Raw genomic sequence first — 25101 nt, forward strand, 5'->3', positions numbered from 1 at the left:
TTACAGTGTATAGGGGGGAAAACAAAAGACAGACCTGTTTTAAAGTAGTTTGAATAAGAATTTTGAACGCATAAAAATATCAAAACATCTTGATCTTGTTGGTGTGTCAACTGATGAAAAAACAATCAAACAGAATTAGTTTTGAGATTATTGAAACCAATTGAAAAAAATGTGGAAAACTTGACAGCTCAATTTTATTTATATAACGCCAAATCACAACAACAGTGACTTCAAGGAACATCTATCGACTCCAAATAAGTCTTTTATAGCTTCTGGCTCCACTGGAAACTAAGGATGGGGAAATGTTGTTATGCTGCTGTGGTGATGAAAAGATACTGGAGAAGGCGGGTTTTCTAAAGAAAAATGACTAAAGTGGAAGTCATGCATCTGTTGGCACAGGACTGCACATTACAGTGTAGTTAATGGTGATAGCAGCAGGGTATAATCACTGATCATACAGCTAAGGGGAAGTGAGATTAAGGCAAGATATACCTGTTATATAATTTTAATACACCCTGAAGAAAAGCAACCTGCCCCAAGTGAAAAGAAGTGCTACACAGGGAGAAGATGATTAAGTTCCTCTTTTGTGTCTTTTTGTGGTGCATAAATTACATGCTGCTTCTAACACCTCCCAAATCATTGTTGTAAAAATATAATGTTCAGTGTGGTTATGGAGGGGTTGCAGTTAGTAAAAGATAGCTGATTTGACATGTACATTAAGGCAAATATAAAAGTTCCTGGGACGCTCAAATGTTTTGAGATTATCTCCAAATTATCTTATTATTTAGTGATGGTTGGTTTATCACTGATAAACATATTCTATGGAAATAGAAAGAAAAAAGCTGCGATCTGACCAAATGGATAGAAGAGCATGTGGTCAGCCCATTAGAACACCGCCCACTTGCAGAAGGTTTCCCAGGGTTTGTCAGCAGCAGATGCCCAGTCCTGGCTGCTTATAAAGCTCTCTCTTTCTCAGACACACACCTTGATAAGCTCCTGCAGAGTTTCGTATCGCAGGGCTGCATGAACGTCAGTGGTGACGCTGCTGCTGCTACTACGAAGTTTCCTTGAAACTGCTTGCGTTGTTAACATGGAAACAGACACAGATGTGCTTCTTGTCACTGCAAACGTCGGCTCACTCTTTAATAATGTAAGTAGAATGGCATCACAATTAAAGTCACACTATAATGATGGTATAGTCACAGGATTATGTAAAAACTCTAATAGGCTCATGCATAAATAAGTAAGGCAGGGTATAGGGTATGAGGAAAGCTGGGGGGGGGTTAACATTGAATGGGCTCCATTGCATGGAAGAGGATTAAGGCCACTGGACGTCTTTTTGTTTGTTTTTCCAGAATTCCGAGGAAAAAGTTTAGAATCCTGAAAAAGTCTTCTCTTGTCTTATTCTGAAATCTTAGCAATGCCTTTCTTGCTGCAACTCTTCCAGTCAAACCTTCAACTCGAAGTCTTCTAATCACAGTTGAAACTAAGACTTGCTTACTCCGACCGCTATTAAGCTGCGCTTGAAGCTGTTGTCCTGTGAACCGCCTATCACGCAAGCTGGTAACTCTCAGAAACATCCTCTGATTAAGCTGTGGCTTTTGATCAGCCAGACCTCTTCCTGTTAGAGTTTGTTTCTGAGTGCCTTTTGACGGTGAAGGAAACTGTACTGACACCTTGACTTTCTTTGTAATTTTTCTGTAGGTTTAGAATGTTATGATGGTCTGTCTCTCTTCCACACACTACATTCTGCAGTGCAGTACTGTTCAACTGATGGTCACGAGGGTGTGGTGCTCCGTGTTCTCTGCTCCCGTGTGTCCTCACACCCCGTGCTCTCTGTCTTCTTGTTTTCCCACGCTCCTTCTGGGGGAAATAACAGAGGCATCTGTCAGGACACTCAACTACAGAAAGCATACACTCACTAGCCGCAGCTCACTAGGAAAATTGACTTGGAGTCTCACGCAATGATCCAGCATCGGTGAGAGCTCAATCACACTCTTAAATAGCTCCCCTGACAAGGCTGATCAGCTGCAGGTGCGTGGCAATATCTTCAGGTGTGGCCAGTCATGCAAGCATGAAAACACAGGAACAGCAACACAGTGCAGCAAAAACGCATATTAATATTATATTTTAAAATTATTTTATAAAAATAATTTCATAATTATAATTTTATAATTTATAATTATTTTATAAAATAAATTAATTCCTTCTAACAGAACGCACACACACAGATATAGTCTTGTGAAAAAGAAAATGCATTCTCTTTCAGTTCTAAGGTTTAATGTACTGAGTTATACATGTACATGTTATACATGTACATGTAAAACAACATGTTATTATTATGGGAAAATGTAAAAACAGTGTATCTAAAATTAAGTACACCCATATTGTAGGGGTGCAACGATATTCGTATCGATATTGAACCGTTCGATACAGTGCTTTCGGTTCGGTACGCATATGTATCGAACAATACAACATTTGTAATTTATTTTATCAACTTTCCTTCTGATGATGCTGTCTGTGTTGAGCGCTCAGTGAATCTGCGTTCGACTACTCCGCCTAGGCTGCACTGTCCAGCGCAGATCCACTGAGCGCTCAACACAGACAGCATAGTCAGAAGGAAGAGCGCAGGGCAAGCTAGCAAGACAGAAGTTAAGCTCTCCTTGCAACATGGACCTCCCCCACCCTCATTCAGATCTGGCGTTTGGAATTATTTTGGTTTTCATGTGACGTATGACCCTGAAGGTAAGCGAGTCATGGACTAAAGTAAAACAGTATGTTGGATGTGCCATGCAATGCTCAATTACATGGGTGGGAACTAGTGTGTTAGCGCAGTTAGCTCGTTAATGTGTTGGCCGTCTAGCCCCATGCACGGGCAATCGGCGGTAGCTCGTTAACGGAGATTTGCCGTGTTGTGGCGTTAAGGTCATTTCAACGAGATTAACCTGAAAGCACTAGTGGGAACACAACGAATATGACTGCACATTTACGCCTACATCATCCTAGTGCAAAGACAAAAACAACAAGCATGCTACTAACTTTAGCTGAGTCATTTAGACAGCTGTTAGCACATGATTCTCCTTATGCTGCTGAGAATATAGCCCAGAAGAAGCGGATAGTATCGCTTTTATTTTGGAAAGAGACATTTCTCTGTAATAAACTCTCTTTTCCTAAGATGAGTGATTCCTCAATCAGATACAGGGCTTGCAATATCGCTAGCCCGACGTCCGGGGGCTAGCGATTTTTTTCAGACGGGCTACCAGAATCTATCTCTTCCCTGCCCGTCGGGCTATTGTAGGAAGGAAAAATATATGTCAATGCTTTTGCATTCTGTCAGAAATGTAGCTGGGTAATTATGTCATTGGCATCGGTGAGCCACTCTCAATATGTGACATATTGAAATCGCGTTTGAATTTGCGCTTGTTTTTTGCTTTCACTTTGCAATCACGCGAACTGTGTATAGAGAGCGACAGCACTGATCTGTGAGTGATGATAATTTGTGCACCAATTCCTCTGACATCGTCTTATTAATCGTTAGCTTACTATGCAAACATGACAAGTGAAATCTCCCGCAGCAAGCTTAAACATGTGAGAGGTTGATCGCGCAGAGAATCGCTGAGCTTATGTGAGTGCGTGTGTAAAAGCAGCAGGATTTATATTTTAGTTCTGCTGAGCCAAATAAGACAGGTCAGGGTGAAGAAGTGACAGCCAAAGAAAAGCTTACCACAAAACGGAGAAGTTATGACAAATCAGACTATAAGGCAAAAAGAAAGTGCAGCTTTATGGTTTCATGGACAAAATAATTTCTATGGCTGCAATATGACGAGCTAAATAACCAGGGCTGCACATAAGTGGTCCGCAGGTGCGCATTCGCTGTCAAAATAAAAAACACGCACAAGGGTTAGGGTTAAATTTAAAAACTGTACTTTTGAGTTAAAATATATATTTATAATTTTAATAAATGACAAATTAAAAAGGCATGAACCATTTTTTTGTATCGAAAAAATATCGAACCGTGACACCAAAGTATCGAACCGAACTGAACCGTGAATTTTGTGTATCGTTGCACCCCTACCATATTGCTTCCATACCAGGTAAGTAGCCGCCAGGTGCTGCTAATTAAGTGGGCGTGATTAACTGATCATCAGCAAGTGTGAGCACCTTTATGAAAAAGAAGTTTTTCTAGCATATGTTAACAAAGACAGAAAGACACCAGCCATGATCTTGAAATGAAACGCAATGAAATTGCAAATAAAAACCTAAGAACTACACATCAGATTCTACAAGTCTCAGTTAGAATGTTAAATGTTACAACTCATGACAGTATTTTGGCCAAAATAACATCTCTGATAGGCAGAGTCTCCCACCCCATGCATGTAAATGTTGGTGAACTGCAGAGCTCCTTCAGTGACGGACTGCTGGAGCCTCGATGCATGAAGGAGCGTTTCCGCAGGTCCTTCCTCCCTGCAGCTGTCAGACTGTACAATCAGAACTGCTCCCAACAATCACAGATTTTACATCAGCGCTGTAACTTGCACTATTTTATCAACCGATTCACACTATAACCAGGGTTTTTCATTATTATTATTAGTCCTTTTACCTCCAGGTAAAAAATCTCATTGAGATTAAAAATCTCATTTTCAAGAGAGACCTGGCATCATGGCAAAAAAAGTCAAAATACACATACCACATAAGTATATAACAAGCCTCTTATCTGCATTTAATTTTATTTAATTTAACTTGGCAGCACAGCTTTGGTTTGCAAATTTGCATCTCATCAAATCACAAGATTTCTCAACCAATGTCCTTAAGAAAGACGAGACTAAGATGAAGATGTTTCACCATAATCCATAGTATCACATTTGACAATAACCAAACACAGCGTATCAGCAAAGACCTCATACAAGCCGTCAAGCACAGCACAGCAGCCAGAGGTTGTGGGGGCCTTGCAGTGATTGAGCCATGAACTCTACTGTATGCAAAAGTATTATACAGTCAAATATAAGGCCATCTGTCTGACAGCCCAGATTGTGTCGTGCTGCAGGGCAATGACCCCAAGCAAAGCAGCTCCACATTGATTTGAGAGAGTGATAAAGTCATATAGATAATGATTACTCCTAAGTTACTCCTGCATACTCCTACAAGACATCAGATCATTTAGTCTACTTAGTTTACCACACACTAGATCTGCATTTTGCTTTAGTTTTTGTTAAATAAATAATTCCACAGTGTAATATGTAATGTGCAGTTGTTTATGTGGGACGGTATTTAATAATTTTTGAACCTGCTAGGGGCAAGATAAACTATTTTTTATTATGTCCTAGTAAGTAAAAGCTTAAAACGGAGAGAGGGTGTTATTTATTTTACCATGACTGCAATATTTTTAGTCCTTTAGCTTTGAACATTTTAAATAGTTGAAGATTGGCTAACCTTTTTTCTTTAATTTGGTGTAGTTATGATATAAAGTGAGATGTTATAACTTTAAAATGTATTAATAAGTGGGCATGGAAATCATGGAGCAATGTAAAAAAACTGTGATATCAAAATACATTGTCCACAATAATACTGCTATCATGGCACTGTGACTCTGTGATAATTGAGACATTGCAATAGCAGTGATATATGATTATATCTGTGCAAGTGAGGGAGAAAATACCATTTGAAAGGAAAAAACATGAATTAAATATCTATTGTGTTGTCAAATTCAAATTCAAATTCAAATTTTATTTGTCACACACACACAACCATACACAGTATGACACGGGGGTGAAATGCTTGTAGCTGTACAATGCCCGACCATTAAATGACAGAAGAAAAGTTTTACAATATTTACAATTTACTACAAAAATTTACAAATTAACTTAGGAATTTACAGTAAAGAATGTGCAAATAGCAGAAGAGATTATAAAGATAAGGATTATAAATTATAGGAACTATAGGATTATAGGAAATGTGTGGTGGTGCGTGTGGTGACGTGTGTGAGAGTCCAGTCTTATAGTGACGTGTTTGGGAGAGTCCAGTCCTACACCTGGTTCAGGGCCCGAATAGCCTGGGGGAAGAAGCTCCTCCTCATTCTCTCTGTTTTGGCCTTAAGGGAGCGGAAGCGCTTCCCAGACCTCAACAGTGAGAAGAGTCCATTGTTGGGATGGGAGAGGTCCATCATAATCTTCCTAGCTTTGGACTTGCACCGCTTGGTGTAGATGGACAGCAGGTCAGGGAGCTCTGATTGAATGATGCGTTCTGCCGAGCGCACCACCCTTTGCAGATCTCGTCTGTCCTGCTTGGTGCTGTTCCCAAACCAGGTGCAGATGTTTGACGTCAGGATGCTCTCGATGGTGCAGGAGTAGAAGTTCTTGAGCACCTTCAGTGGCAGATGGAAGTCTCTAAGTCTTCTGAGGAAGAAGAGACGCTGACGGGCTTTCTTAACCAGGGTGTTGATGTGACAGGACCATGACAGGTCCTGAGTGATGTGGACACCCAGGTATCGGAAACTGTCCACTCTCTCCACTGGCGTGCCACTGATGATGAAGGGTTTGTAATTCCTCGCCTGCTTTGTAGTGAAGTCCACGATCAGCTCCTTAGTCTTGCTGATGTTTAGGAGGAGGTTATTCTCCTGGCACCAGGTCTCCAGGTTCCTAATCTCCTCCAGGTAGGCCGTCTCGATGTTGTCGGAGATCAGGCCCACAACAGCAGTGTCGTCAGCAAACTTGACAATGGAGGTGGTGTCGGATGTGGCTACACAGTCATAAGTGTACAGTGAGTACAGCAGGGGGCTTAAAACACAGCCCTGAGGCACTCCAGTGCTGAGTGAGATGGAGGGGGAGACTTGTTTTCCTACCCTCACTGATTGGGGTCTGTCTGTGAGGAAGTTGAGGATCCACTGACACAGTGATGAGCTGAGTCCTAGATCCGTCAACTTGGTGAAAAGCTTAGAGGGAATTATTGTGTTGAATGCTGAACTGTAGTCCACGAACAGCATCCTAACATAATTCCCTCTGCCAGTGTCCAGGTGACTCAGGGATGTGTGGAGCAGGTGAGATATGGCATCGTCTGTGGAACGATTAGTCCGGTAAGCAAACTGAAGTGAGTCGATGGTGGGAGGAAGTGAAGAAGTGATGTGATCTCTCATCAGTCTTTCAAAACACTTCATCACAATTGAAGTCAGTGCTACTGGACGGTAGTCATTGTGGCAAGCGGGCTGTTGTTTCTTTGGAACAGGGACAATAATGGACCGTTTGAAGCACGTGGGAACCACAGCTTGGGCCAGGGAGAGGTTGAAGATCTCCGTGAACACCGGTGCTAGTTGATCAGCGCAGGCTCTAAGGACCCGGCCAGGGATTGCATCTGGTCCTGCTGCCTTCCTGGTGTTCACCCTCCTGAAGGTGTTCCTCACGGCATGCTCTGTGATGACGAATGCATTTTCTTCACTGGTGCACTCCGAGCGCGGGCAGCCGTTTGTTGTTTTAATTGCTGCGGCGTCGAAGCGAGCATAAAACGTGTTCAGCTCATCAGCCAGTGAAGCATCGGCATTCATCATTGAAGAAGCTGGTCGTTTATAGTCCGTTATAGTCCGCAGTCCTTTCCACAGGCTCCTAGAGTCGCACTGTCGTAGCTGTGACTCTAGTTTTTCCCCGTAGCTCCGCTTTGCCTTTCGGACCGCGCTGCGCACGTTGTAGGACGCAGCCTTGTATAGGTCCATATTACCGGAGACAAGCCCTTCATTGTAGGCAGCGGTGCGTGATCTCAGAGCGTCGCGGATGTTTTTATCCACCCACGGCTTCTGGTTGGGAAACGTTCGGATGATAGTTCTTTCTGCTGTGTCGTCCGCTAGTTTCCCGATAAATCCCACAACCACTTCCGTAAACATGTTGATGTCATCAGAGCTGCGCCGAAACATGTCCCAGTCTGCGTCATCCAGTGCGTCCTGCAGCGCGGCCACCGATTGGTCCGTCCAGCGAGCGACCTCCCTCCTGATTGGTGGTTGCTGCTTTAGCCTTTGTTTGTAAGCAGGTATGAGGAAGATGGCGGAATGGTCCGATTTTCCAAATGCCGGCAGGGGTTGAGCCTTGTAACAGTTCTTGAACGGGGTGTAGCAGTGGTCTAATGTCCTCGTGCCCCGGGTGGGGCAGTTGATGTGCTGGTGAAGGTTGTGAAATGTCCGTTTGAGATTCACTCTGTTAAAATCTCCCATAACAATGAGTGCGGCATCTCGGTGAAGTGTTTGTTGATGTGTGAGAGCCTCATGTAGCTCACATAAGGCAGTGTCCGAGTCCGCGTGAGGCGGAATGTAAACAGTGCAGGCAATGACCGCAGTGAATTCCCGAGGGAGATAGAAAGGGTGACACTTAACGATCAAAAGCTCCAGATTGGGCGAGCAAGAGCGTGTGAGTGGGGAGATGTTTGTGCTGTCGCACCATCTGTTGTTCACCATCAAACACACTCCACCACCTCTTTTCTTCCCCGACTCCATTGTCCTGTCCATGCGGTAAACCGAAAAGAACCCCGTCGGCTGTACGGCGTGGTCTGGTATCGCTGGGTTCAGCCAAGTCTCGGTAAAGCAGAGGAGGTTGCAGTCCCGAATGTCTCTCTGGAACTTGATTCTGGCTCTGAGGTCATCAAGCTTGTTCTCGATGGATTGAACATTGGCTAGCAGGATACTGGGCATGGGTGCGCGGTGTGCGCGAGCCCGTAGCCTGTTCCTGATGCCGGCTCTTTTACCTCGAGGCCGTCGCTTAGGGTCGCGTCCTTTGTTCTCTCTCAGGATCTCCTTTGGCCAGGTTGGGTCCGGAGTTAAACATGGTGAAATGTTCGTGTACTGCAGACCAATAGAAACCAAAGTGTCTCTACTGTAGCGGATTTGTGTGTTTTGCATGATGCCCATGCAAGATTATCGCAGATATAGCAAAAAGTGACGAAAAACTGCAAAAAGTGGAGAAGTTAGGGCAGAGCATCCAGCACGGCAGCCGACCTCACCGGCGCCATTTTGTTATGAGTTTCTTTTTCTTCACTGCAAATTGGTTAACCTCTGCTGCCTTTAGCCTCACGATCTGTGAAATTTAAATAGGGACATCATGTTATCATAGATTAAAACGGGAAAGTAAATATTATCCATTTTTGACACCTACAAATAAATAATCTATGAAAAAAATTCTGATTTCCAGATGTACTGAAAAAAATGTGTGGATCTGAGCCCAAATTATCTGAGCCCATATATATATATGTTTGTTTGTTTTTACATTTCATAGGTCGGTGAAATTCAAAGTGAATGGTTAAAACAACTGTACAAGGTAAGCTTGAGCTTCTGCATGTTGCAATAATAATATTACAGTTTTCAGAATGTGATATTTCATGTTTTGTTTTGTTTTGTTTTGTTTTGTGGAGAGTATGGCCACTTCTAGGAAGCGAAACCTGTGTTGGTTCTGGCCACTGTTCTATTATACAGTTGTAATTACTGATAGCATATCTGCATTCAAACATCACTAAAGCATATGCTTTTTAAAAAGACCACTCGAGACAAGCTGAAAGGTCAAATATTTAAGATGTGGACATACTTCAACATACAAGAAAACATTCCACTTTAAAATTGAGAGAAAGTGGCCTCTTTTTGTACAAATGGTGTTCTTTACTAGTGAGGATAAAAAGGCAGGATGATTTCCTTTATTTTATCAAATAATCAGTAAGCAAAGCTAACTACAATGTTGCTGTTTTTATTTATTAACAGGAATGATATGTGATTACCTTTTTTATACTTTAACTGCTTAAGATAACTGAACCTCTCTTTTTTAAGTATAATTTGGGATATTTTAGTACGTTTGAGCTGCTCCTGCTCTATTTAACTTGGGCGGCATTGCAAACACAAAATTTCTTGTATCTGACATTACAAATTAAAAGGCTTCCCTGGAGACGATCATCATTACTGACCTTCTACACCGCTCAGTGCTCTTTAGTGTAAGCATGTACGTTGCACTGAGACTTTTTGCTTTGCTGTATAACAGACTATCCAGAGCTACAAGCCACACTTCATTTCCCTGCACTTGCAGGAGGTGGGAGGAAAGGACTACATGTTAAACATGGGCCATGCAGAAAACTTGTTCTGGTAGGATTAATATGCTGATTATAATGCATTTTGCCATTTCCATTGATTCGTTGTTGTCAATTAAACAGTTCGTTATAATGTGTCAAAAAAATGAAAACCATCTACAGTTACAGTATATGTCATTTGAGAAGCGAGAACCAGTCAAGTCATTACATCTTTATTTAAAATCATAACATTAATTGATGGCTTTTAGATATGTATACAAAGAAACCTCCATTGCAGTGATCATACTTTTTTGCTCTGCTGTTACCAGGACCCTCGGTTCCAGTGAAGAAATGAAAGACTTTGACAGGTCTTGCATTTATGTGGACAACCAGTTCAAAGGAGATAGCTTCACGGTAAGAAAAACAAAAATGTCTCATACAGAGCAGTTGCTGTGTGATAACTGGATGCAGTCAATGTATTCTGCTGGGGAAAATCAGACGTTTCTGAGAGTGACGTCCCAGGGATCCCAGGGGCTATGTTGTCTGGGGGCTTTTGCCCCCTGGTAGGGTCTCCCATGGCAAATTGGTCCTGGGTGAGGGACCAGACAAAGAGCGATTCAGAAGATCCTTATGAAAAGAACATCGAGGGAACAGTTTACCCTGCCCGGGATAGGGTTACCGGGGCCCCGCCCTGGAGCCAGGCCCGGGGAGGGTGCCCGAGGGCGAGCGTCTGGTGGCCGGGCCTTAGTCCATGGGGCCCATCCTCCCGCAGGCCCACCACCCGCAGGAGGCGCCATAGGGGTCGGGTGCATTGTGTGCCGGGTGGCGGCCAGGAGCGGAGGCCCTGGCGGACTGACCCCCGGCTGCCAAGACTGGCAATAGGGACATGGAATGTCACCTCTCTGGTGGGGAAGAAGTCTGAGTTAGTGCGTGAGGTTGAGAGGTACCGGCTAGATATAGTCGGGCTCACCTCTACGCATGGCTTGGGCTCTGGAACCAGTCTCCTGGAGAGGGGCTGGACTCTGTCTCAGTCTGGAGTTGCCCCTGGTGAGAGGCGGCGGGCTGGGGTGGGTATTCTAATATCCCCTCGGCTTGCTGCCGGTACGTTGGGGTTTATTTGCCTGTTATTGGCCATAACGAACACCTTGTTCGAACATAAGAGTGTCCATAAGTGCACGTGGCACCAGGACGCTCTAGGCCGTAGGTCGATGATCGATTTTGTAATCGTATCATCAGACCTGTGACCATATGTTCTGGACACTCGGGTAAAGAGAGGGGCTGAGCTGTCAACTGATCACCACCTGGTGGTGAGTTGGATCAGGTGGTGGGGGAGGACGCTGGACAGAGCTGGTGCACCTAAACGCGTAGTGAGGGTGTGCTGGGAACGTCTAGCAGAGGCCCCAGTCCGCGAGATCTTCAACACACACCTCCGGCAGAGCTTCAGCAGCATTCCGAGGGAGACTGGGGACATTGAGTCCGAATGGACCGTCTCCATTGCCGGAGCTGCTGCATTGAGCTGCGGCCGCAAGGTGGTTGGTGCCTGCCGTGGTGGTAATCCCCGAACCAAATGGTGGACACCAGAGGTGAAGGGAGCCACCAGGCTGAAGAAGGAGTACTATCGGGCTTGGTTAGCCTGTGGGACTCCGGAGGCAGCCGAGGTATCGACAGGCCAAGCGGAATGCGGCTCGGGCAGTGGTTGAAGCAAAAACTCGGGTGTGGGAGGAGTTCGGAGAGGCCATGGAAAAAGACTTTCGGACTGCCTCGAAGAGATTCTGGCAAACCGTCAGGCGTCTCAGGAGGGGAAAGCGGTGCTCTACCTGCACTGTGTATAGTGCTGGCGGAGCGCTGCTGACCTCGACTGAGAAAATTGTCAGGCGGTGGAAGGAATACTTCGAGGATCTCCTTAATCCCACTGACACATCTTCCGAGGAGGAAGCAGAGTCTGGGGATGAGGGGAATGACCCGCCAATTTCCGGGGGCGAGGTCACTGAGGCAGTTAAACAACTCCTTGGTGGCAGAGCCCCGGGTGTTGGTGAGGTCCGCCCCGAGTTCCTGAAGGCTCTGGACGTTGTAGGGCTGTCCTGGTTGACACGCCTCTGCAATGTTACGTGGAGATCAGGGGCAGTACCTGTGGACTGGCAGACCGGGGTGGTGGTCCCCATCTTTAAGAAGGGGGACCGGAGGGTGTGTTCCAACTACAGGGGGATCACACTCCTCAGCCTCCCTGGGAAAGTCTATGCCAGGGTGCTGGAAAGGAGAGTTCGTCTGCTAGTCGAACCTCGGATACAGGAGGAACAATGCGGTTTTCGTCCTGGTCGTGGAACACTGGACCAGCTCTTTATCCTCTCGAGGATACTTGAGGGTGCATGGGAGTTTGCCCAACCAGTCTACATGTGTTTTGTGGACTTGGAGAAGGCATTTGACCGTGTCCCTCGGGGTGTCCTGTGGGAGGTGTTGCAGGAGTATGGGGTGTCTGGCCCATTGCTACGGGCCATTCGATCCCTATACATCTGTTCCAAGAGCTTGGTTCGCATTGCCGGCAATAAGTCGGACTCGTTCCCGGTGGGTGATGGGCTCCGTCAGGGCTTTGTCTCTGGTTCTGTTCATAATTTTTATGGACAGGATTTCTAGGCGCAGCCAAGTGGCGGAGGACTTTCACTTTGGTGGCCTCAGAATCTCATCTCTGATTTTTGCGGATGATGTGGTTCTGTTGGCTTCATCGGGTGAGGGCCTCCAGCTCGCACTGGAACGGTTCGCAGCCGAGTGTGAAGCAGCGGGAATGAGGATCAGCACCTCCAAATCTGAGGCCATGGTTCTCAGCCGGGAAAGGGTGGAGTGCCCACTCTGGGTCGGGGATGAGTTCTTGCCCCAAGTGGAGGAGTTCAAGTATCTCGGGGTTTTGTTCGCGAGTGATGGGAGAAGGGAGCCGGAGATCGACAGACGGATTGGGGCTGCAGCTGCAGTAATGCAGACGCTGCACCGGTCCGTCGTGGTGAAGAGGGAGCTGAGTGTAAAAGCGAAGCTCTCAATTTACCGGTCGATCTACGTCCCTACCCTCACCTATGGCCACGAGCTGTGGGTAGTGACCAAAAGAACGAGATCGCGGATACAAGCGGCATCCGTTCGGCCATCCGGGAGGGGCTCAGAGTAGAGCCGCTGCTGCTCCACATCGAAAGGAGCCAGCTGAGGTGGTTCGGGCATCTGACAAGGATGTCCCCTGGGCGCCTCCTGGGTGAGGTGTTCCAGCCATGTCCCACCGGGAGGAGGCCCCGGGGCAGACCCAGGACACGCTGGAGAGATTATATCTCTCGGCTGGCCTGGGAAAGCCTTGGTGTTCCCCCGGATAAGCTGGAGGAGGTGGCTGGGGAGAGGGAGGTCTGGGCCTCTTTGCTTAGGCTGCTGCCCCCGCGGCCCGGCCTCGGATAAAGCGGATGAGGATGGATCGATAGATGTTTTTGGAATGACTTTCCCACCTTCCTAGCAAAAGAGAAAGAAAGGAAAAGCAACTCAAGACTTTTGCACAGTAGTGTTTTTTGGTTTTGTTTTTTTAAGTATTAACCCACACTCCTCCCAGGTGACACCCTCACACTGAACATTTGACAGTAGGGGTCAATGGCTGCATCTGCAGATTGAAGCTGTGTGAAGTCAAAAAAGGGGATACTCAGTGGCCAGGTGAGAGTAGAGACAGGACAAAGTCAATACATTTAAGTCTAGATTAAAACTAGGGCAGCTGTCTTCTAAGGCAGAAGACAGAATCTAGCTAAATCCAGTGGAGTGGTTTGGTTTAAACTAGATTAAAACCAACAATTATATATTTTAAAATAAAATAATTAAACATACTCACCGAAAATGGATTTAGCTACATTCTGGGCCGCGTTTCCGAATGCAGTAGGTAGCGAGCTGACTGGAGACCGTAACAGCCAATCAGAATTTTTGCATCAAGTCTGTGATTGGCAGGTTTTGTGGCACACTTACAGTATAACGGTGTACAGTGGTCCCTCGCGGTCCTGATTGGCTGTAGACCATTGTCAATCAATCTCGTGCCTCCTGTCTCCTGAATAGTACAGAATGCGTTCAGTTGTCCAATTTATATAAATATTCGATCGTTAGCGGTGTGACTCTGAAATGCTGTACTGTATGTTTGTACGTTTTCTCCCCAACAAACACCACAATGTCGACGAAACGTTTTGCACCGTCGTCAAAGGCACCTGCGGGTATCTTTGGTTTCATTCTGTGATACTGGACTTATTTTTCTACGAAGGTTTGAACTTTGAGAGTGTTTAAACAAGAGAGAAAAGTGTGAAAATGTTCATGCCTGTCTGAGAAAAATGTATAAAGTGTGTAGTCCGGGGTTTTACAGCCTTAAAACATCTATAATAACTGTAAAAAATAAAGTTGGCTACTTCGAGGATTTCATCTATTTCATAACTCCCGCGATAAACGAGGCACCACTCTATAGAGAGTTGAGCGCGCACGAAGCAGAGATGTGAGCATGAAGACCTAGGGCAGGTCCGCAGGTATCTGTCAGCACACAGCAGAGATCTGAACAAGAGCAAATGCCAACAACTGAGCGAGAGGGGCTGTTATTGTGTGTGCAATAATAACAAATAATAGCAAACACTGAAATACATTTCTTGCATGCAGAAATTAATTTTGTCCCCTCAAATTAAACTTTTCTTCGCTCAAAATAACCTTCTTCTCAAAATGCAACATTTGCGCATGCATTTCTTTTAACGTGCGATCAGAGAAGAGGCACAGAAATAAACAATACTTTGGGCTGATGTTAGCAAGTGTGCGTTCATAGAACCAGTAAGTCACGTTGGGAACCTATTTTTATTTCTGTTGCAGTTAATTTACCCATGTAGACACCCATTACTACTGCCTGTGTGACAGCTATGCTGTAGAAGTAAAGTAGATAGTAGCCTGACTTCACAGGGTATTTCTAAGTTGTTTTCTGTTGTTGTGGAGAGTAATTGTTCAGAAAGGTTTTACCTGATGCAGTTACTGTGCTAACATACGAACCTGTTCTTGCTAATAACCCCTGTGTAAACATAGCGGCATTTGATTGAGCAATTGTGTCCACTAGAGGGTGGTGTTGATTTAATCTAAATTGGCTATAAGCCATCCTGTCATGTCTTTATGATAATCTTTTCATGGTGTCTGTTTCTGTCCACGCTTAAATGGTGTTCTCTGTAGTGCTTAATGTGAGAGATGCTGAACCAGTGAAAGATGTTTATGTTATTGTACTAATTTAAGAACCACATCCGTACCAGCTAGAGCGTGTGTTCGATGCGGGCCAGTTTTAAATAAAGTTCTTCAGCACTGTGACATAATTCCCCGTCTCTGACCGGACCTTATTAACAGGGAACAGTACAGAATCACGTTTCAGAGATAGTGGACTAGTGTGTTCACATTCTGTTGTAACCCATAAACTGAACGGTAATGTAACGACATCCATCTTTCACTTTCACAAAAGTAAAACATCACCACTTCCACCTATAGTTGGTTGTAATGGAGGTGGAGTAAAATGGATCCACTCTCCCTGCCCAGCGCGTACTCCCCATGCAAGGGAAGCAAATTCTGTCGGGGATACCTGCCTTGGCACAACACGTCCTTGCACAACAACCTTGTGTTGCAGCCAATGAAACAGACTCTTCCTCCTTTGCCCAGGTGTGCTGGGGCACAAGCGGTTAATACCTTTTAAATGGTTTTAATTTTCTGTCTTTATTGATTTTACATTCCACGATTAATCAGATAAGAGGAGCAGGGAGTTAGTACATTTAAAATTGTTAGCCCCACGTCAGGGATGATTGGGTACAAAAACAGACACGCACACTTCAGGGCCCTTTTGGAAATATTTTAGTATTATTATTGTTGTTGTTATTTGCCTGTGCCATTTGTCACTTTAGCAATCAGAATTGTTTTCTTAAGGCCAGCCAAGAAAAACAGGGGAACGGGGGACAGTAAGAGAAGACACTGAGAGAATCCGTTGGATCACCTGTTAAAACAAGAAAAAAGAAAACAAACAAGAGAACAACACAATACAGAGATCAAAGCAACAACTAGATATGTATAAGTAACAGTAAATACTAAATATTGAATGTTATTGAGCAGCACGCAAGGCCAACAGCGCACAATATGCTTTAAGATAGCATACAAGGAAGATATAGTTTTTGTCTGTTAGCACCCGTGTGTACACCTGTGTGCATGAGCGCGTTTGCGTTCAAAAGGTTTCTCCATGTAACAATCTGCTAGAGGGTGTGGGAAGCCATAGCCCTGGCCCCAGAGCATGAAGCAGCCATGGAGAAGACCCAGGCCCCAGACATCCACAGGCCCTCCAGAGTGTGAAAGCCCAAGGAGGACCACTGGAGAGGCAAATGCACCACATTCCCAGAAAGAGCTGAGGAGAGCACCAGATGTGGGGTCACCCAGCAGCCACGGTGCAGATGCCACAGGTGGCTGCGGTGATGAGCCCGCAGGCCATGCCGGCAGACAGTCATGCCAGAGCGGATCGAGCCCCAGTCCCTGAGGTCCGAGGGAACCCCACCCCCCAGATAGGGTCCGACCTGGCCAGGGGCGCCAGGCCTCACCAAGCAGCCAGTGGGAGTATGCGGGGTACATACCTGAGCGCCCAGCCCCAGACACTGAGAACCACCAAAGGTTCTGAGGGCTGAGGGCATCAGTTTGACATAGACAAACTGGCACACACAGACACAAGCATACATTCCCACCCTCATGCACATAAATACAAATACTCAGCACTCGCGCAACGTGGAGACAAACAGAAATGAACACTATACACCCTTTCACACTTCCCAAACATACTTTACACTCCGAGGTTCAGGTACCACCGCCCCCAGGGGGGCAATGAGCCCCCAGAGCCAGGAGATGTTACCCTTTTCCCTGGGGTGGAGGGACGGACTGCCCCCGGCCCGGCAGCTGCAGGGATGGCCCAGCGTCCCAGACCCCGACCAGACTGCCAACTCCTCCCAACCCCCTGCCCCGATCGTGTACAGAGAATGGGGGTGTGAAGACCCCACACCTTACTCAGCCCGCTCATATGTCTTGTTGATGTGTAATGTTCTAAAGTGCATTTAAAACACAGGAGTGGCATGGTGCTTCCTGCCAGGAAGCAGTAGGTGTCAGCAAAGCCCCTCCTGCCCCTCCTGGGGCATCGGCCCCAGGAAAGACTATTATTTAAAGTTTGCTGTGTTTTCGGAGAGTAACAATGCACTGTGTCATACATTCAAACTACAAAGCATACCAAATGTTCTTACTTTCTTTGAAGAAAGTACTGCCCCTGCCCCAGTCTAAGAACTGAGACTGAAGGAGTCACTTGGATGAGTGACGAAATGTTTCTCCCACAAAACGCTACGTCCAGATGAACAGAATCAACTTTTGGAGATCAGCAGGAATACTTCAAAGAAATGACAGCACAGTAAACACAAAAAGGGAGAAACATTAGTAGCAGTAACCCAAATTATCCCCAATGTTAAATCTGCACTCATCAATCATGCTTGTTTTTCATGTGTTGATGTTTGTAGTCATTTGTAACCATAGTGGCTTCTTTCCCTCAGCTTTTGAAGTATGACAAAGAAGTTGCAGCCTTCCATGTTGTTATTAGGGAAGAGGGTATCAAGTTTCCACCAAGGTCTGTAACTCTGCTACTTGCTGCAAATTTCTGCCATTTACTTTTCATGCTTTAAGAATTTGTTCCCCTCTTGTCTTGTGCTCAGCTACCCATACAGTGAAGAGCATGCTAAACCAACCCAGTACATGAACACTCGCTGTCCTGCCTGGTGTGATCGCATCCTTATGTCACATACAGCCCAAGATTTAATCCACAGGGTAAGTCTTTGCACAATCACATCATTTCATGATGACAAGAACACAATTTGATATAATACGTGAGTTAGCATGACGTGTTAAGGAAGCACTTTGGCAAGCTAGCCAGCCAACATTTCTAGTCAATGTGTTTTAGCAGTAGCATTAGTTAGCAACATTTTAAGGTTAACCAATTATGCTGCATGACTCTGACTCTGGTTAGTTCGTAAACCTTTGCTGATAGTGACGGGTTAATTTATCAGCCAGAGCAGTTCTAGGGGTTTAAAAAAAATTAGCTAGCATTATCTATTTAAGATAGTGTTTCGCTACAATATGTAGCTTGCAGTTTGTCTGTTTTTGCAGGAAAGCTAATGTTAGCTAACAGATGGTGATACCTGTGTTTGCAAAAAGACTTCTTTTCCTGTAGAAGTCTGTGAGCCAAAGTCTGTAAAAGTCCTCCTGAGTTTTTGGGATTGTTCTGGATCATATTTTGAAATTGAGGATTAACTTTGGTGTAAAACTACATCTTCATTGCATAAGAAGTTGTCAATCACAAGTCATTAGACAACGGGCTTCACATACTTTGGTACACGGTTTTACATTCGTGCACACATACTGTATAACCTTTAATATATAATGTGATGTAAATCCACTATGAACATAATCCAGCCCACACAAATGTGATACTCAAAATTTAAGTTAATATAATTTAAGAAGAATCTGTTCGTTATGTTTACATATAAATGATCTTCAAGTTCATTCTTCTTTTCAGAGAGACGATGGTGAGAAGAGTGTTGTTTACAACACAATGGGTCCTAATGTCTGTATGGGAGATCATAAGGTAACAGATTACATAAGCAGTGTGTTGTGCACATCAGCCATGTGGACTGACTCTGATGTTTTTTGTTTTTCTTCTGTAGCCTGTGTTCTTGTCCTTCTCACTGAAGACAAATGACCACATCTGATACTTCTAAATGGTAAGAAGTTTCACTGAGTGTGTGTGTGTGTGTGTGTGTGTGTGTGTGTGTGTGTGTGTGTTCTGTACTGCATGTGCAAGTGCAGCTGAGTCGATGTGGTAATTCCAGTGAATGGATTCAGTGTGAGAGAGTGAGCACAGTAATCTTTCTCTGGTCCCTGGAGAGCCATAACCCTACTGGCCCAGTGGAGTCGGGATATGAACTAAGAGTAATGCGTGCGGGACATAAGAGATCCTTTGTGCACATCGTAGTTGGAGTGCAGGCGATCTGCACTCTCGCTGATCTATGTCTATTGAATCCTCCTCACTGTCACTGTGGCTACACATTAGGTTTAATGCTGGCCTGCTTTTCATTAATTACCACATGGATGGCTGGCTGGAGACACATTCACATTGTGCGGGGCATTTTTACGGCCATTTTTATGGCCATGATTTTGTTTTGCTGCCATTTCAATCTATTTTTTTAAGGAAGAACTGCCTTTTCATGATTGTCCTTCTTCACAATGGGAGTGCTTGAAGAGGCTACAACTATCTTCTTTTGTGTTTTTGACATTTCAAGGCATATGAAAGGTTTGGCCTACTGCTATTATTTTTAGGCTACATTTTAGCTCTTGCAAGGTGTGTTCATAAACATGTTGTTTATGTAACCGTTGTTTTTTTGTGAAGTAATGCCTTGTGTCTTGTCTAGGCTTTGCTGCCTCCGTCCTGATTGGGTGCTGCTGCCTAAATCAAGTCGATCAGCAAAGCCCTGTATGTCTGGGGAGCTGTACTTCTGGCCATTTTGACTGCTCATACTCACTCATTGGGTTTTAGAGGCTTAAATGCCTTTGAGTTGTATTTTTAGCCACATGTGATTTTGTTTAGACTGTGTTTGTAGGGTAGAGCTGCCTTTAATTTGTTATCCCTAATTTTCTCCTGTTTATGTGGTGATTAGGTAGGTTATTTTTGTAGGGTGTATATTTTGTTTTATTTGGAATTAAGCAAGTTAACTTTTAATTTCTTTTTAGGGATGTTGTATTTGTAATATTGGCAATATTTCCTTAAACTTAAATGTCAATCTGAACCAAACCGAGATTTAAACTAGCAGAAAATAAACATTTAACAAAATCTTATTAAAAATTATTTTCTTGATATTTAATCTGTGTATTAATAAATATACTATAAACAATGTTAATGTAACTAAAATAGTTGGTGAAATGAAGGAATAAAAAACTAAAACTCACTTTTGAGAAGTACATGAAGTTTGATCCATGCTTAATAAACTTGAGCTTAAAGTGAACTCTCCAAGTTGCCTCATCAGAGAGTTGCAGTCAGCTTTGTTTGCTAAGCAGCTTCAAAAACTTATCTTGCAGGTGTGACTGACACAGTTATTGTGTATGCTCTTCATCAGTAACAAGCAGCTCATTTGCTGTGAAACATAAACTTTCTATTCTCCCTCTCTTATCTCCAGTGGTGCCACAGCCATAAAATATTTCTTAATGAACCATTTAGAAAATCTTTCCCCCGACACACACACAAAGAGAAACAAAAACCCAAATGCTTCTAAAATGTGAAATTTAATTTGTATAGCCATTTCATTTAGTAAAATCAACTGCAAAAAAACAAAACAACTTTTTCTTGTTGCTTTTTATGCATCAAATGCTCTATAAAGACTTACCAGAGTTCTTGTTGTTGCTCTGCTTCACCATCTTAAAGAAATAAGTAATACTTCTCATATGCGTCTGGATAGAAGATGTGCTTGCGTCTGTTTGTTGGTATGAATGTCATGAAGTGACAAAATGGACTGGTTCCTATGTAGCGCTTTTATACTCTGAGCACTCAAAGTGCTTTACACAACTTGTACATTCACTTATTTGCATTAGCATCTGTTTCTATGCTTTTTCTAAGTGCTTTCTATCTAACATTCACATGCATTCATACTCTCCTGAATGCACCGGAGAGCAACATGGGATTTGGCAGACTGGAGCAGACTAGGATCAAACCACCAACCTTCCAGTTAGTAGGTGACCTGCTCTTCCACCTGAGCTACAGCCACCCCATTTCTTCTGTGCAGTGCGGAAGAGCATCAGTCAAGATGGTGAGATGGACTCGTGCCCTTTGTGACTCTGGTAGTTCTTCTGAGGATACACTGCCATCTTGCCACACCTTCACCATCTGTGAGCACAAACTGCTGCTCTGCCAGCATGTAGAAAAATCACAGAAGTGAAAACCATTACTACTATTAGAGCTCAAGTTTGGATAGTTTAGCTCTAAATATGTCACACTAGCTCTTAATTTCAACAATCCATTGAACAGACAGGAGATTAGTGGACAGCTTGGCATTATATTTCACAATTATGGCCAATGAATTGTTGCATGATAGAGCATCTCTTAATTCTGAATGAATTAAGGTATCACTTTCAATTCAGGTGTCAAAGTAATTTTTCAAAACTACATTTTTTTTCCTTTTCCCTTAACAAAAATACCCCACACTGTAAATATATAAAACTATTAATAATATATAAACTATTTTTTTTTTTTGGATTTGTATATTTGTACATTTTATATTTTTTCTTAATACTCTTCATGTGTATAAAGTGCTGTAGAAACTGTGCACCTCACCTCCTTTCTTTTCCCACATGTTTGCACTGAGTAGGAGATTCTCTGTATCTCATTGTACATGTGTATAGTGACAACAAAAGGCATTCTATTCTCTATTCTATTACTGCCTGGCTAATAATGACGAACTTCAGGGGAATTCATGATGACAGAAAGGTCGAAACACTGAAGTCTTTTCTTGTTTTTGTGACTTCAGCATGCTGGCAGACTTAAAGATTTGTAAGTGATACTTACAGGGTAGAAACTTCTTTTTCATCCATTTAATCAAATATTTTATGCCTGAGCTGTCTCAGTCCCTCTGTAGCATTCTGCAACTATGACTAACCTGAGGAGGCTTGGTTTTGGCTGCAGGTATCCCTGTACATCCTTCTCAACAGTACACATATAACGACTCAGTCACACTTCCTCAGCGTTGCTCCCTCACAAAACCAAAGCCTTTTGCCAGGAAGAGTTTGGAAGAGGTATCAGCCACCTGAAAGAAGAAAGATTTAAACTAAACCTGGTTTTGTATTGCACCTGTTGCATCCGCAAAGCAACCAGCGTTAGGGATAATCCCACGCACCCGTCCCACACACACACTCTCTTCACCCTGCTGTGTTTTTGACAAGAGGTACTGGAGGATTAGGACCCTCATTGCCAGACTGCGAAATACTTTCTTCCACCAAGCCGTCAGTCCAGTCACTGAGTGTTCAGGAGTCTGACACACATGCACACCTTCATAAATCAAGTTGTATGAAGGTGTGCCAGAAATGCACACTTGCACTTTATGTTGTCCTGTGTTGATTGTCTGTTTTATGTAGCACCATGGTCTTGGTGCTACATAAACTTCACAGTGTACTGTACTACTGCACATGGTTGAAATGACAATAAAGCAACTTGACTTGACTTCTTTTCCTGCAAAAAGACTGAGATCAGCAAAGGCCAGAGAACACAAGACACACAAGGTGCAACACTCAGACTCAAACAGCCTTCAGAAATGAAGGCACAGTGTTCGTCCAGTCATACTAGAAATGATTATGTATCAGAATAATAACTAAGAAACAAACTTTGAAGAAGAAAGAAGATGTGGATGGGCTGGTGTTCGCTGACTGGTCATTTCTGGTAGTCCGCTATCATTTCTGTAGTTTTGCTGATGTTGAGAGACAGGTTATTTTCCAGGCACCACTCGTACAGTGCCATCACCTCTTCTCTATAGGCCCTCTCATCGTTGTCTGTGATGAGGCCTATGATGGTTGTGTCATCTGAAAACTTGATAATGGTGTTGGACTTATGCTTAGCAACGCAGTCGTGTGTAAACAGGGAATAAAGGAGGGGGCTAAGCACACAAGCCTGTGGCGTTCCTGTGTTTAGGATGAGTGATGAGGTGGTGTGCTTACCAATTCTCACCATCACCAGCTTTTCTTTGCTCAAAATAAATTTCTCCTCAAAATGCAACACTTGCACCTGCATTTTTATTTTATTTATTTATTTTTTACGTGCGCTCAAAAGATTTTTTTAAGTGCACTCAGAATAGTGACACAAAAATAACGCTATAAATGGGGAACAGGTGGGAACACAGATGAGACAAATCAGACCTAACGAGACAAGGGCAAACAAAACCAGATGCACAGCACATAGGACAGGACTTTCACAATAAAACGGGAAACAGCATGGAACGCAGACATGACAACGCAAACTTGACAACATGGACAAGACGAAACTGAAAATGTTACGTCCAGATGAACAGAATCAACCTTTTGGGATTTTCTAACCCGGATGGTTAAGCATGTATCAGGATAAATACTCATATATAACTATTTTAGGGATCATCTAAACTCCAAGACATCAGGAATTATCACCCAATAAAAACTGCTGGCTGCGTAACCGACAAACAATGAATAGAACCTGATGTAAAGCTTTATATATGAATTATTTTCTTTTTGTTAAACATGTAAATGTGCAGAGTCTTTGACATCAAAGGTTGATGTAAATTTACTGATTTGATAAAAATAAAAGGTTCACTCTATTGTAATGTGTATGACTTAAAACACTGAGTGCAAAATGTGCTGTTTAAAGCAGTTTTCTGTGAAAGTGTTTGATGGTTAAACTATGGCAACATTAATAAAATGTATTTTGTTGCTCTTAATATTATGAAACTTACTGCAAATAGCACTATTATTAAATCGATAATGGTAAAGAAAAGAAATACGTGACCTTCAAATATAAAAAGATTGTGTAGCTGAAAACAGACACTTGCAGAAGACTGAAAATGATAAAATCTGCAGCAGCTGCAAATGTGCAGCAGTTAAATATTAATCGTAGATGAAGGTCAAATCTTCATGTGGTTCTCAAAAGTGAAAGCAGAGTTTGCGGGTTTCAATATGACTTGTTTACAACTTTATCTACATTTATAGTTATATTGAATGCTTTATCTGAAATACTTTGTCATTAATATTAAAAAAAATAACAGACAAACACAATGAATAGCACCTGATGTAAAATTTTGTATATGAATTATTTTCTTTTTGTTAAACTTGTAAATCTGCAGAGTCTTTGAGATGAAAAGTTGATGTAAATTTACTGAACTGCATTTCTATATTATTAAAATATACTCAACCTGTTCTTGTTTCATAAAAATAAAAGATTCACTCTGTTGTAATGTGTATGTATCACGTCCGGTGTGGCAGACGTGTGGAGTTGTAGAAAGGACCCAAAAGGCGGCAGCTCTGGTGCAGGTGAGTATTTATTTACAGGAGTGGGTACAAACAGCAATGGTGGGTGAACATGAAACCGGAAACCTAAACTGGGTAAAACTAACAAAACAACCCAGAAACGAAGATGCAGGGAGGTCCGGGGAAATACATACAGAGAGACGCAGGGAGATCGAGGGGAAACAACACAGACGAACCAGCAACGAGGACGAGGTAACACACACTATAAACACACACGCCAGGAATCAGGAGAAGGGAAACAGGAGGGGAACACACCTGGAAGACATCACAGCTGACGAGGCAGGGGAAACGTAACCAGAACACACTGACATAAGACACAGACCTTCACAATAAAACAGGAACTTACAAAGCAAGGACACAGACTAAGAAACGCGGACTTAACACAGGAATACATGAGCAGAACCGAATAAACACTAAACAGAGGAAGAACAGAACCAAAATCGCAATAAGAGAAAACACAAAATGCTGGGTCAAAAGGACCCAGGATCATGACAGTATGAGTTAAATATTAATTGTAGATGAAGGTCAAACCTTCACGTGGTTCTCAAAAGTGAAAGAAGAGTTTGGTGGTTTCAATATGACTTGTTTACAACTTTATCTACATTTATAGTTATATTGAAATATTTATCTGAAAGACGTTATCATTTATATTAAAAAACAACCCTATGCCTTTTTTTCCCATTGTTAATGTGTAACTAAAGTAAGTCATTTGATGAGAGGGAGAGAGTCTCTCCAAACCTCTGCAGCCAGCAAACCCAGCTTAACTCTGATGGTCTCCCTCACTCATTTTCCCCCAGGATGAATGTGTCTGTTGATGATAATTTTGACTCTTGGTGGTGTGGTTAAATGAAAAGAACAAATTGGAACTAAAGGTTTAAATCTTTAGTTTAATATTATTCCCAGTCTTATGTTTAAATTAAAGGACAATGTTGACTAATTGTCTCCCAGTCAACCATACATGCATGATTTTTA

The 25101-nt window shown here is 43.3% G+C and overlaps 1 protein-coding gene across 1 annotated transcript; it reads left to right on the top strand.

Moving 5' to 3' along the window:
• Nucleotides 1-1090: 1090 nt before the first annotated feature.
• LOC146621038 (inositol polyphosphate-5-phosphatase A-like) lies at nucleotides 1091-18809 on the top strand. Its single transcript, XM_085367025.1, has 8 exons — nucleotides 1091-1150; nucleotides 9246-9287; nucleotides 9996-10096; nucleotides 10350-10434; nucleotides 17598-17671; nucleotides 17757-17868; nucleotides 18617-18685; nucleotides 18765-18809. The coding sequence occupies exons 1-8, from the start codon at nucleotides 1091-1093 to the stop codon at nucleotides 18807-18809; spliced, it is 588 nt and encodes a 195-aa protein (XP_085223151.1).
• Nucleotides 18810-25101: the final 6292 nt, after the last annotated feature.

Source organism: Diplotaxodon limnothrissa, linkage group LG12 (assembly GCF_057381915.1).
Source record: "Diplotaxodon limnothrissa isolate DT_005_m linkage group LG12, D_limnothrissa_male_GT1.1, whole genome shotgun sequence".
Lineage (NCBI taxonomy): Eukaryota > Metazoa > Chordata > Actinopteri > Cichliformes > Cichlidae > Diplotaxodon > Diplotaxodon limnothrissa.

Excerpts from the sequence above, each read along its gene's own strand:
- LOC146621038 (XM_085367025.1), top strand. The coding sequence starts at position 1,091 with ATGGAAACAGACACAGATGTGCTTCTTGTCACTGCAAACGTCGGCTCA. Across the intron at positions 10,097-10,349 it reads CATGCAGAAAACTTGTTCTG|GACCCTCGGTTCCAGTGAAG; the intron begins GTAGGATTAATA and ends TGCTGTTACCAG. Across the intron at positions 18,686-18,764 it reads TCTGTATGGGAGATCATAAG|CCTGTGTTCTTGTCCTTCTC; the intron begins GTAACAGATTAC and ends TTTCTTCTGTAG.